The sequence below is a fragment of the Pyxicephalus adspersus genome, chromosome 12 (genome assembly GCF_032062135.1).
Source record: "Pyxicephalus adspersus chromosome 12, UCB_Pads_2.0, whole genome shotgun sequence".
Taxonomy (NCBI): domain Eukaryota; kingdom Metazoa; phylum Chordata; class Amphibia; order Anura; family Pyxicephalidae; genus Pyxicephalus; species Pyxicephalus adspersus.
The window spans coordinates 7,466,844-7,479,942 of record NC_092869.1 but is presented as its reverse complement, the minus strand read 5'-3'; the positions used below and the strand labels follow the sequence as shown (position 1 = coordinate 7,479,942).

General features: G+C 37.5%; 1 protein-coding gene across 1 annotated transcript in view; it reads left to right on the top strand.

Moving 5' to 3' along the window:
* LOC140342533 (embryonic protein UVS.2-like) overlaps window positions 1-10,063 on the top strand; it is a 15,900-nt gene extending 5,837 nt beyond the window's left edge. Inside the window, exon 12 of the mRNA XM_072428741.1 lies at window positions 9,909-10,063. Coding sequence (XP_072284842.1) covers window positions 9,909-10,063 — 155 coding nt within the window. The remainder of the gene's footprint in view (window positions 1-9,908) is intronic.
* The last annotated feature ends 3,036 nt before the right edge of the window (window positions 10,064-13,099 follow it).

Sequence of the window (13,099 nt, the reverse complement as noted above, 5' to 3'; positions counted from 1 at the left end):
ATATTTACCCATCCATCGGATACACTTTTTACACTTTCAATTAGAAATAATAATGTGAAAGAATAAAATACAGATAGACTATCAAACAAGTGATGGTACATGGAATACCTGTAGTCGATTGCAAAGGGTCATTGTGAATGTTGATGTTACAGACATCAAAAATATCTTTGAGGGAATGTACCATACCATATTCCATTCCTACCATAAGATTGCATTTCACAAACACTTTCTGGATCATTTTGCCATGTTGACCGGAGCCTAATGACTAAGTGATTATAGTTAAAGTTGACTAAAGGTAATAATGTTTGTAAGCTATTTAAAAAGCTTTAGTTGACTTTGCAGTTTTGGGCTAAGTCCTTCCATCGCTGCACCTATCAATGAATAAACATTAAAAAATCACAGAGGTAGAGGAGGTAGAGGAAGGGAGGGCCCAGATCTGTTCTTCTTTTTTGTTCTTCTGTTTGAGACAAATAAATGAAGATGCTTTGCATGCAATGTCATGAAAACAATGTGTTCAGTGATTGCATGAACAAACCACCGTCATGTTAATCATAATGATATTCCTTTTTCAGATTGCTCTGACCATAAGTGATTTCCATATAGAGGATGGCGATTTCTGTATGTACGACTCTCTGAAAATCTATGTAGATGGAAGACAGAAGGGTCCGCTCTGTGGGGATATCAGCATCCCTGAGATAACCTCCATTGGAAATTCCATGGTTCTTGTATTTCACAGCGACTCTTATGTAGAGAAGAAGGGCTTCCATGCCTATTACACCTTCTGTAAGTAGCACAGATCCAACGGGTTATACTTCTTTTCAGCAATGCAATTGAAAGGAAAATAGAAGAATCATTTTAAAGCAAATTTACCATTCATGTCCTAAGGGTTTAGTGTACATACAGGTAATTTATCTTTAAATGCAAGAATAATCAATGCTGCAGCAATTATGAATGTTTGCAGAAAAAGGGTTCATACAGAAATATATATATATTTTTTAAATACAGAAATATAATAGTAATATATTATTATAATAATTATATAATATAAATTAGGATGCATACAAGAAAATGTATGGTCAGATTGATTTTGGTGTGCTCATATGTAATTGGTACACAAACCTATGTAAATGTATTTCTGAAGTTTATGTTCTAGGCTACTAATAAAGTATAGAGTAAAAGATAAATTGGTAATAAAAAAGTTATACCATTTGCTGACACTGACCTCTTCTTGATTACAGTTTGAAGAATAACAGATGCCACAGAAAGAAGATATCATGTGTAAACTGAAATCAATGTGGGACACAATGTGAACTTTCTACATACAGTCTTTTTTATTTTCAAATATTAACTAATTGAAACTTGGTAATGATTTTATTTATTTATTGACACTTTATTGATTTTGAGTTTTTAGAAATCCAATAAGGATAATTCTTAAAACTATTACTTTTGTGTCGCTTTCCTACTTATTACTTTCTGGTTGTAGTTGTCTTTTCAATATCTATCTATCTATCTATCTATCTATCTATCTATCTATCTATCTATATATCATTCTGGTCTGGAGCTTTGATTTTGTTGCTTACAATAAAAGATTATAAAAAAATGTATGTGATTATCTTTTTTATGTGACACTCCAGCTACAATATCACCTAAATTGAAATGTGCATTAACATGTTAAGTCTATCTATAATTTATGGATTTACTAAGCTTGTAAAAACCAAAGACTGAATGTAAAAAATATACAAACAGAAAACACAATAAATCATATACAAAAGCACAGGGAACACAATATTCATATTACTTAACATGTGCAACAGAGTGTAACCACAGCCAACTCCAAAAGTCCTTTTATCGAGTTTTATTGTGGTCATAAAACAAGACAGGGTATTTACAGAAATCAAGTCCGATAAGTAAAGTACAGGAGGGTAAGGCAAAGGCAAGTCAGGAACAATCCGAGGTCAGGGCAGGCAGCAGACAAGAGAGGTCTCAAACAATTCCAGGTCAGGACAGCCAGAGTTCAGGCAAGAGTCAGCTAATGACCAATGACCTTGTGTCACCTGGCGCCATTTGATTGGAGAGTAACTGATTCCTCTGCGGCTAATTGGCCGCAGGAAATTCAAACTGACTATATCCCGCCCCATGGCGAGGCAGCCGAATGCCACGCTCTCGGGGGGTACAAGAGGCACACATGGTAGCGTGCACACCTCTTCCCACAGCACCCCTGGGACGTGCACTACTTTGCACACCTAAAGGAGTGCTGAAAACAGGAGTTTCTATAATCACGTCCATAGAGATGCAAGGGATGCCGCCTGGCTGAACATTAGTTTGGCCAGGATGGATCCCTCTGCCTGCAGAGAGAGACACGCTGCGAGCAGGGCAGCAGCCTTGGCCATGCTGCCTGCTGCAGTGGCGTCTCCCTCTGCGGCCGGGATCCCCAGGGCTGGCAGGACAGGTAAGTTCCTTACACATATGTTAAACAACTGACCAGCATTACCTTTTTAGTGATCTACCATTGTGGGTGTTCTGGATCAGGGTAAGTTCCATCACCTAACTATGCAAGGTAGATGTTATCCTAGAAAAAGCAAAATATTTATAATATAGAGGGCCCCAGACACATTTTCTTTGATTCGCCTCTCTGCTCTGCAATTATAAATCAGACAATTCAGACATGTTTAAAGTTCACAGAAATTAAAGTTGACAGATGTGTAATGATCTTATTTTTTTAACCTAAATAGCTTCCTTGACTTTCATTGCCAAAGCTTTTTTCTTCATGTTGATCTATGGCAACTTTGGACTCCAAATGGTAGAAGCAATGCTATGTATCTTATCTCTGCACTAATGAAGCAATGAAACATACTAAAAACTTCACAAACACATGTGAAAACAATTGTCCCTAACACTATGGTGCCCTGAGATGAGGGGGCTATGTGTTGTAATTTCTACATAGTGAAACTGAAATATATGCAAATAACTTTAAATTGTAGTCTGGAATGTGCACTTTAGTCTCATCTGTTTGTTGGGGAGCAGAGGGGTAAATCAATGAAATGTATGTCTTTGTCCCAGACATTATGGGGCACACTTTATATACTGTTTTACTTGGTCGTATCCTCTAAACATCAAAACTGACCTCTTTTGCAGTCCACTGCATCCAGTCGGTATTGATCCTAAAATCTACACAGATTCTGTATTCTTTACAGTATGACTTCACACAATTTACTGCAACCCGGCTATTACTTGTTTCTGAGCATTCAGCTCTATCAACATCTCAACACCAACCCATCAAATTGTAAGACCTTTCCTGCAATAAGAGCACCACACCTTTTATCAATTCACTTCAAAATGATAGAAGAAAGAGGGATATGGTTAGGCTTTGCAGTTTCCATGGGTTCACAGCAAAAGCCTGGTACTTGTAAAGATCACCAATTGTTAACCTTCAACCTGCAATACTGATGGTGACTACCAGTAGGAGACTTTTCCCAGAGCCAGATTTACTTCACTCACAAAGGTGTCAGGAAAATGAGTAATTTAAATTCAATTCAAAACCTTCTTCAGGATAAAGAAATTCCTTGTGTTTCCCTGTGGTTCCTAAAGAATCAAAGTCTGCACATTTATCAGCTAGGGGCAGTGAATGGTATTAGTATCAGTCTCCTCCACCCCATTCATTCTTGGAGATGCCCCGTGTAGCATCTCCCCAGGGTGAATCCCTGGCATGGGGAAGCACTAAGCACACCTTATGTTCCGTATTTAGCTAAGAGTAAATCTCTCCAGCATGGGATGCACTATACGAAAAGACAGGGGCTGCTAACCAAGAACAGGGAAATATTGTTTTCATTTTCTTGCATTGCAGCCTCATAAGTGTGAGTAGATGTTTGTGCTCATAATGATTATGATTTCTGTATTTTTTCCTTTCTTTCACTGTACCTGATCAAAAAGAGCTAGGGAGACCGGCAAGATCCCAATTTCGACAATTATTGGAATATATTTTTTCACTGTGGTAGTTCAACAGTGTGGGGATGGCATACACAGAAGTTGACAGTAGGTGGGCCAAGAATGCCAATTTTTTGCTTTGGCATCAATGGAATTAGCACAAGTTTATTTTATTTTATAGCTCTTAGCTATATGCAATCATGTTACGTGTGATGACATTGCTTTTATGATGGTAAGATTATATTGTTTATGAGCTTATTTATGCCCTTTTTATAAGTTTGTAATGGCATTTTGATTCCTTATTTAGTTATATCACACTATAATGTATTATCCAGCTGTGTGTTATGTGTACAGAACTGATCTGTACAGTTGATATATAATGACAGGTTTTTCATGAGGGCTATGGCTAACATTTCCAAGCTTCAAGGTACAAAAAAAACTATCCATTAGTCATGGGAAAATATAAAAGAACTATAAAATCTATAATTATTAAACCACTTCATTGTTGCTTGCAAGAGTAGGAGCTCTCTAGAGTAGTATTTCTCAACCGGGTTTCCACAGAACCCTATGGTTCCTCCAGAGGTTGCTAGGAGTTTGTGCCTCTCAGGTCAGTTACCATTGATAATTTATTTGTTATTATTAGGTTATTTAAGATAAATTATTCATATATTTAGCCCATATTAGAAGGTTTGACAACGTTTGTTCTAGAGAATGAGGAATTATCTGTGTAGGTCATTATAAAAACCTTCCATGAGTTAACTTCCATAAATTTTTGTTATATGAATAATAATGCGTTATCAAAAATATCTATTTAATAGCCACACAGAAAAACAATTCATTGTCATAGATAGATTAGGGCAATATTTGTACCACTACTGTATCTTTAGTTTTGTCAAGCCCATCTGCTGAGCTGTCAAGCCATAAAGCCACTTTCACCAACCTGGGTTTTCCATGTTTCCATATAAAAGTCCTCCTGTCAAGCAAAAAATAACTATTTGTGCTATGTGTCCCCTAGTAGATCCTTCATAGGAAACCGTTATTGTTATTATTGGTAGCCACCAACATATTTGCCATGTTGTGACTCGAGATAGTTGGTATTCTCTATCACAGACCATAGCTCTGTCACTGGAAAATAAAAAGGCCTTAAAAAGAATTATGGTGGTTATTGTGTGTGACACTACGGCAGTCAAATTTCTAATTCCCATCATGATAAATCTGACCCCCCCCCCCCCCCTTTATAAATTTGGCAGTATTACATGACTTTAGAAAAAGCAAAACTATCATTTTCCAAAATGAAGGACAGCACAACAGACAGGAATATTGTATGGAAAACAGGGAAGGTAGGGAATAGGGGCTTAATTAGAGAGAGCAATGGAAGTTTAACAGGGAATGCACACCAAAGTAAGATACAAACAGACCTTAATTGCAAACACTGTACATGAAAGAGATAACTGGTTGCAGATACTGTCAATTCACTGCTGCACTCTCAAGTTCATGTATCCCCCATATTCCCTAAAGCACGGGTCAGCAAAGTTTTATGGCCACTAGGCCATTTATGGGGTGGATGGGAGCCCACCACCCGTGAACACCCCCTTAAATGAAATCCCTCTCCTCCGTATACATTGCGCAGGAGAGGGATTTACCTTCAAGGAGCTTTCCCTATTTTCCGCGGTGGCGGAAGTGTCAATGCCGGTCGTGGTAAATAAGGCAGCAACTGCAAGGGGGTGGCACTGGAGCTCTTGCAGCTCTGGAGCTCCAGCGATTCTAGCTCCGGTAGTTCAGATTAGGCCAGATCGGCCAGGGGGCTTTAGATCAGAGCGAACTAACAACTAGGCTTATCTGGCCTAAAGGCCGTGGTTTGCCGACCCTGCCCTAAAGTCTTGGAACTGTAACCAATACTACGAGAGAGTGATAACCTCTCTTACAATGAATCATAGACCAGTACCAGGAATACTAGAAGTGAGGTCCTCTATAAGACTAATATTGTTAATTCACCAAAACCACAGAGCCAAGATGAGTGGCTTCGGGAATCTCAACAGCAGAAGCACACAGGAGCGGGCCGTGTTAACCACATGTTACACAGCTGACTGCCAATACCCTTTTAGTGACCCATCGTTATAAAGGAAAAGGAAGAACGTTGGATGCTCTGGATCAGGGTTTATCAAGTTGTGTATTTTAATTATGCAAGGAAGATGTTATCCTGGAAAAATCTGAATATTTTTAATAATTTTCAGCGCCCCAGACACATTTTCTTTGATTTGCAACTCTGCACCGCAGTATAAAATTTTAAATCAAACAATTCAGATATGTTTTACAGAAATTAAATTTGACGAATGTCTCCAATGGTTTTATTTTTATTTTTCAGACTAATAATATCTTCCTTTACTTAAATTGGCACAGCTTTTCTCCTTATGTTGTTCTATGACTACTACAGACTCCAAATGGTAGAAGCAATGCTAGCTATCTTATCTCTACACTAATAAAGCAATAAAACATACTAAAAGCTTCACAAACACTAAGAAGACAATTGTCCCAAACACTATGGTGCCCTGAAACGAGGGGGATAATATATAAAAATGTTGTAATTTCTGTATGGTAAAACTGAAATGTATGCAAATAGCTTTAAATAAAGTCTGGAATGTGAACTTTAATAATGTCTGAATTGTTTGTTGAGAAGCAGAGAGATAAATCAAAGAAAAATGTGTCTTTGTCCTAACCATTATGTAGTGCACCCCATACGCTGTTTTAATAATTTCTTAGGAGGATTTCTATGATCTAGATTTAGATAAGGGGGTCTTCTTCTTTGCTAGATAGTCCACTGTAACCAACCAGTGGAAATCCTACAAACTACAATCCGGGCAGCATGGTGGCTCAGAGGTTAGCACTCCTGCCTTCTCAGTGCTAGGTCCCAGGTTCAAATCTTGGCCAGGACACTATCTGCATAGAGTTTGCAGGTTCTCCCTTGGTTTCCTCTGGGTACTCCAGTTTCCTTTCTCTTTCCAAAAAAACATTCAGTTAATTGGCTTTCTTCCCCAAAAAAATGACCCTAGGCTGTATTAAAGGCACATGACTGAGGTAGGGACATTAGGTTGTGAGCCCCTTTTGAGGGACAGATAGTGAGACTATGTACCTTGTACAGCGCTGTGTAATATGATGGGCCTATATAAATTCTGTGTATTAATAATACTCAGATGGGGTATCCTTCACAGCCTGCCTTCCAACAATGTACTGCAACCCTTACTAACTTCAGCTCTACCATCTCCACAACACCAACCCATCAAACTGTCAGGTATTTCCGTAATAAGAAAGCTGCCTACTTAATATTTTTTTCTGTGGGCTCACAACAAATGCCTGGTACTTGTAAAGTTCAGGAATTGTAAACGTGTGGCCAAAAACGCTGGCAGGATCATTACCATAAATAAGGTGCAATTGATAACTATCAGGCCTACATCTTGCATTGTGGATGCCTTGGGAAGAAGGAACCTGGTGGTGCAATGGTTTATCACAACCTGTATTTCTGCCACTGACCACCTGAAGGATTTTGGAAATTATTAGCATTCAATCTTTCCCAGAGCCCAGTTCACTCTGCTCACACATGAGCCAGTAATTACGAGTAAATTTAACACGGTCCAAAAGAGCCAATTTGTTTCTTTGGCCTGAATGGAATCGCTATCAGCTATATACAATCATGTTACGTTTAGTGACATGGCTGTTGTGATGGTTAGATTCTGTTGATTATGAGCTCATTTCTACTTTTTTCTAGTTTTGTAATGGCATTATGACTCCTTATTTAGTTATGTTACATTGTTAACAAAATATCTAGCTGCATGTTATGTGTACAGAACTGATTTATTCAGTTGACATATAATGACATATTTTTCATGAAGGCTATGGCTAACATTCCCAAGCTTCAGGGCAGAAAAATAAAACACTATTCCTTAGTCATGGGACCAAATCAAATTTCTTTTACCTCTATTACCCCAATCACCCTTCCTATATTAATCCCCCCCCCCAACTCACCACATTGAACACACAATGTTGCTTAAATGGCCCGCAGGCCTTTTATTAAAACAATTTTGATAAATAACAAATTAAACATATTAAATAACCAATAAACGAATATCAAAATAATAATCATTAATATATATATATAAAATATATAAACAATCATTACAAACATATGAATAATTTTAACTGAACAATTAAATATGTAATATATATATAACATTATTACAAATCAAATAACATAAACCATACTCAAAATATTGCTACAAGTTGTAGGTCCTCTGAGGTCCACCATTTTAACACCATGGACTCTGCACCTTGTAAACAAAATTGCTCCCAGCCGCCCCATAAAACCAGCTCGGGAACCCAAATGACCCTTCCTTGTGCAGAGCCGCCACCAACAATTTATATAACGTTCCAACCAAACCGGGGACTCCATACCTTAGATAGGTACTCCCCAACATACATATCAACCAAGAATTACACTCCCCCCGAGGACCTCAACCGCCACCAACAGTCACATATTACCCCAAAAATCATCATCAAAACCCAATAAATAAAACAAAACTAAAGGGGAAGGGAGGGCGGGAAAAACGTCACCCTTCCTGCTGTCTCTTGACGAAAAGGACTTTACTTCCGATTCCCAACCTTTTTAACTCCTACCGCTCCTCCTATCCCCCCTTCCCCATCCCCTCCCCTTTCTTTATCCCTGCACGTACTACATCAAATCATTAACCCTCTGCTGTCTCCCCTTCCTGTCTGCACAGTCATGCTGGGCATTACACTACTTCCTTCCTCGTACGTTCCAGGCCTTCCTTTATGTAGTGCACCGCATACGCTGTTTTAATAATTTCTTAGGAGGATTTCTATGATCTAGATTTAGATAAAGGGGTCTTCTTCTTTGCTAGATAGTCCACTGTAACCAACCAGTGGAAATCCTACAATCTACAATCTGGGCAGCATGGTGGCTCAGAGGTTAGCACTTCTGTTTTCTCAGTGCTAGGTCCCAGGTTCAAATCTCAGCCCGGGCACTATCTGCATAGAGTTTGCAGGTTCTCCCTTGCTTTCCTCTGGGTACTCCAGTTTCCTTTCTCATTCAAAAAAAAAAAACATTCAGTTAACTGGCTTCCCCCCAAAAAAATGACCCTAGACTGTATTAAATGCACATGTCTGAGGTAGGGACCTGCCTTCCAACAATGTACTGCAACCCTTACTACCTTCAGCTCTACCATCATCTCCTCAACACCAACCCATCAAATTGTCAGGTATTTCCGTAATAAGAAAGCTACCTATTTATTATTTTTTTCTGTGGGCTCACAACAAATGCCTGGTACTTGTAAAGTTCAGGAATTGTAAACGTGTTGCCAAAAACGCTGGCAGGATCATTACCATAAATAAGGCGCAATTGATAATTATCAGGCCTACATCTTGCATTGTGGATGCCTTGGGAAGAAGGAACCTGGTGGTGCAATGGTTTACCTTTATTTCTGCCCCTGACCACCTGAAGGATTTTGGACATTATTAGCATTCAATCTTTCCCAGAGCCCAGTTCACTCTGCTCACACATGAGCCAGTAATTACGAGTAAATTTAAATTCAGTTTCAGACCTGCATTGGTATGGAGCAATCCCATGCGGCTCCTAGTGGTTCTTAAAGAACCAGAATCTATAAATTCGACAGCTGACGGAGGTGAGAAGTACTTGCATACACACTATGATATGAGAAAACAGCAACTGATTTAATGAAGCAAAACCCAGCAACAGGGATATATTTTATTTTAATGTTCTTGCATTGCAGTCCTGTGTGTGTGAGTAGACGTATGTGCTCATAATAATACTTAGTGATGTCATAAAACATTATCAAAAGAATGAGAGGGAGTCACAGGATCCCCATATCTGCAATTACTGGAATATATTTTATCACTGCAGTGGGTGGACACTGTGGCATAAACAGAAGTTGAAGGTACATGGTCCAAAAAAGCCAATTATGTAGATGGAAGACAGAAGGGTCCGCTCTGTGGGGATATCAGCATCCCTGAGATAACCTCCATTGGAAATTCCATGGTTCTTGTATTTCACAGTGACTCTTATGCAGAGATGAAGGGCTTCCAGGCCTATTACACCTTCTGTAAGTAGCACAGATCCAACCGGTTATACTTCTTTTCAGCAATGCAATTGAAAGGATAATAGAAGAATCATTTTAAAGCAAATTTACCATTCATGTCTTAAGGGTTTAGTATACATACAGTTAATTTATCTTTAAATGCAGGAATAATCAATGCTGCAGCAATTATGAATGTTTTCAGAATAAGGGTTCATATTAATAATAAATATATCTTTTTTAAATACATAAATATAATAGTAATATATTATTATAATAATTATATAATATAAATTAGAATTCATACAAGAGAATGTATGATCAGATCCATATTGGTGTGCTCAATTTTTATAGGGTACACAAACCATACAAGGGTACATGTAAATGTATTTCTGAAGTTTATTTCTAGGCTACTAATAAAGTATCGAGTCAAAGATAAATCGTTAATAAAAAAGTTATACCATTTGCTGACATTGACATCTTCTTGATTACAGTTTGAAGAATAGCAGATGCCACAGAAAGAAGATATCATGTGTAAACTGAAATCAATGTGGGACACAATGTGAACATTATACATACAGTCTTTTTTATTTTCAAATATTTACTAATTGAAACTTGGTAATGATTTTACCTAATTATTGACACAATATTGATTTTGAGTTTTTAGAAATCCAATAAGGATAATTCTTAAAACTATTACTTTTGTTTCACTTTCCTACTTATTACTTTCTGGTTGTAGTTGTCTTTTCAATATCTATCTATCCATCTATCGATCTATCTATCTATCTATCTATATATCATTCTGGTCTGGAGCTTTATTTTGTTGTTTACAATAAAAGATTATAAAAAAAATGTACGTGATTATCTTTTTTATGTGACACTCCAGCTACAATATCACCTAAAATGAAATGTGCATTAACATGTTAAGTCTATCTATAAGTATGGATTTACTAAGCTTGTAAAAACAAAAGACTGAATGTACCTTAGAAAAATTCTTTTAGGGCTTTTTTTGGGGGAAACAAAAAATATACAAACAGAAAACACAATAAATTATATACAAAAGCAAGGGGAACACAATAATCATTTTACTTAACATGTGCAACATAGTGTAACTGTTCAAAAACACAGAAAACTACACATATCAGATATAACATCATAAACAATTGAAAGGGCTTTTAGCATGACTCTAGAAAAGGCAAAACTATCATTTTCTAAAATGAAAGACAGGAATAATATATCAACAACAATACCATATGTTAAATATATATATATAAATATATATATATATATATATATTTAACATAACATATGACCAGCAGTACCTTTTTAGTGATCTATCTATCTATTGTGGGTGTTCTGGATCAGGGTAATTAAGTTCTGTAACCTAACTATGTAAGGTAGATGTTATCCTAGAAAACGCAAAATATTTATATTAACATAGAAGGCCCCAGACACATTTTCTTTCATTTGCCTCTCTGCTCTGCAATTTTGAATCAGACAATTCAGACATGTTTAAAGTTGACAGTTGAAAGTTGATCTTATTTTTCAACCTAAATAGCTTCCTTGACTTTCATTGGCAAAGGTTTTCTCTTCATGTTGATCTATGGCAACTTTGGACTCCAAATGGTAGAAGCAATGCTATGTATCTTATCTCTGCACTAATGAAGCAATGAAACATACTAAAAACTTCACAAACACATGTGAAAACAATTGTCCCTAACACTATGGTGCCCTGAGATGAGGGGGCTATGTGTTGTAATTTCTACATAGTGAAACTGAAATATATGCAAATAACTTTAAACTGTAGTCTGGAATGTGCACTTTTATCTCATCTGTTTGTTGGGGAGCAGAGGGGTAACACCCAGACAATATGGGGCACACTTTATATACTGTTTTACGTGGTCTTATCCTCTAAACATCAAAACTGACCTCTTTTGCAGTCCACTGCATCCAATCGGTATTGATCTTCAAATCTACACAGATTCTGTATTCTTTACAGTATGACTTCACACAATTTACTGCAACCCGGCTATTACTTGTTTCTGAGCATTCAGCTCTATCAACATCTCCTCAATACCAACCCATCAAATTGTAAGTCTTTCCTGCAATAAGAGCACCACATCTTTTATCAATTCACTTCAAAATGGTAGAAGAAAGAGGGATATGGTTAGGCTTTGCAGCTTCCATGGGTTTACAGCAAATGCCTGGTACTTGTAAAGATCACCAATTGTTAACCTTCAACCTGCAATACTGATGGTGACTACCAGTAGGAGACTTTTCCCAGAGCCAGATTTACTTCACTCACAAAGGTGTCAGGAAAATGAGTAATTTAAATTCAATTCAAAACTTTCTTCAGGATCAAGCAATTCCTTGTGTTTCCCAGTGGTTCCTAAAGAATCGAAGTCTGCACATGTATCAGCTAGGGGCAGTCATTCATTCATTCTTGGAGGCCGCTCTTAGTAAAAGAGAGAAGACAGGGGCTGCTAACCAAGAACAGGGAAAAATATTATTTTCATTTTCTTGCATTGCAGCCCCATAAGTGTGAGTAGATGTTTGTGCTCATAATGATTATGATTTCTGTATTTTTTCCTTTCTTTCACTGTACCTGATCAAAACGAGCTAGGGAGACCGGCAAGATCCCAATTTCGGCAATTATTGGAATATATTTTTTACTGTGGTGGTTCAACAGTGTGGGGGTGGCATACACAGAAGGTGACAGTAGGTGGGCCAATAAAGACAATTTTATGCTTTGGCATAAATGGAATTAGCACAAGTTTATTTTATTTTTTAGCTATTAGCTATATGCAACCATGTTGCGTGTGATGACATTGCTTTTATGATGGTAAGAGTATATTGTTTATGAGCTTATTTATGCCCTTTTTTCTAAATTTGTAATGGCATTTTGATTCCTTATTTAGTTATATCACACTGTAAAGAGAGGCACGTAGCCGTAAGAATTAGGCGCAGTGCCTACATGACCGGGTGCTGGGGCCTAGCCCAGAGCTTTTAAGGGGTTAAGAAAAAGGTAGTGTTGCCAGAGGGGGCTGGGCTAGTGTACAACGTGGGAGAGG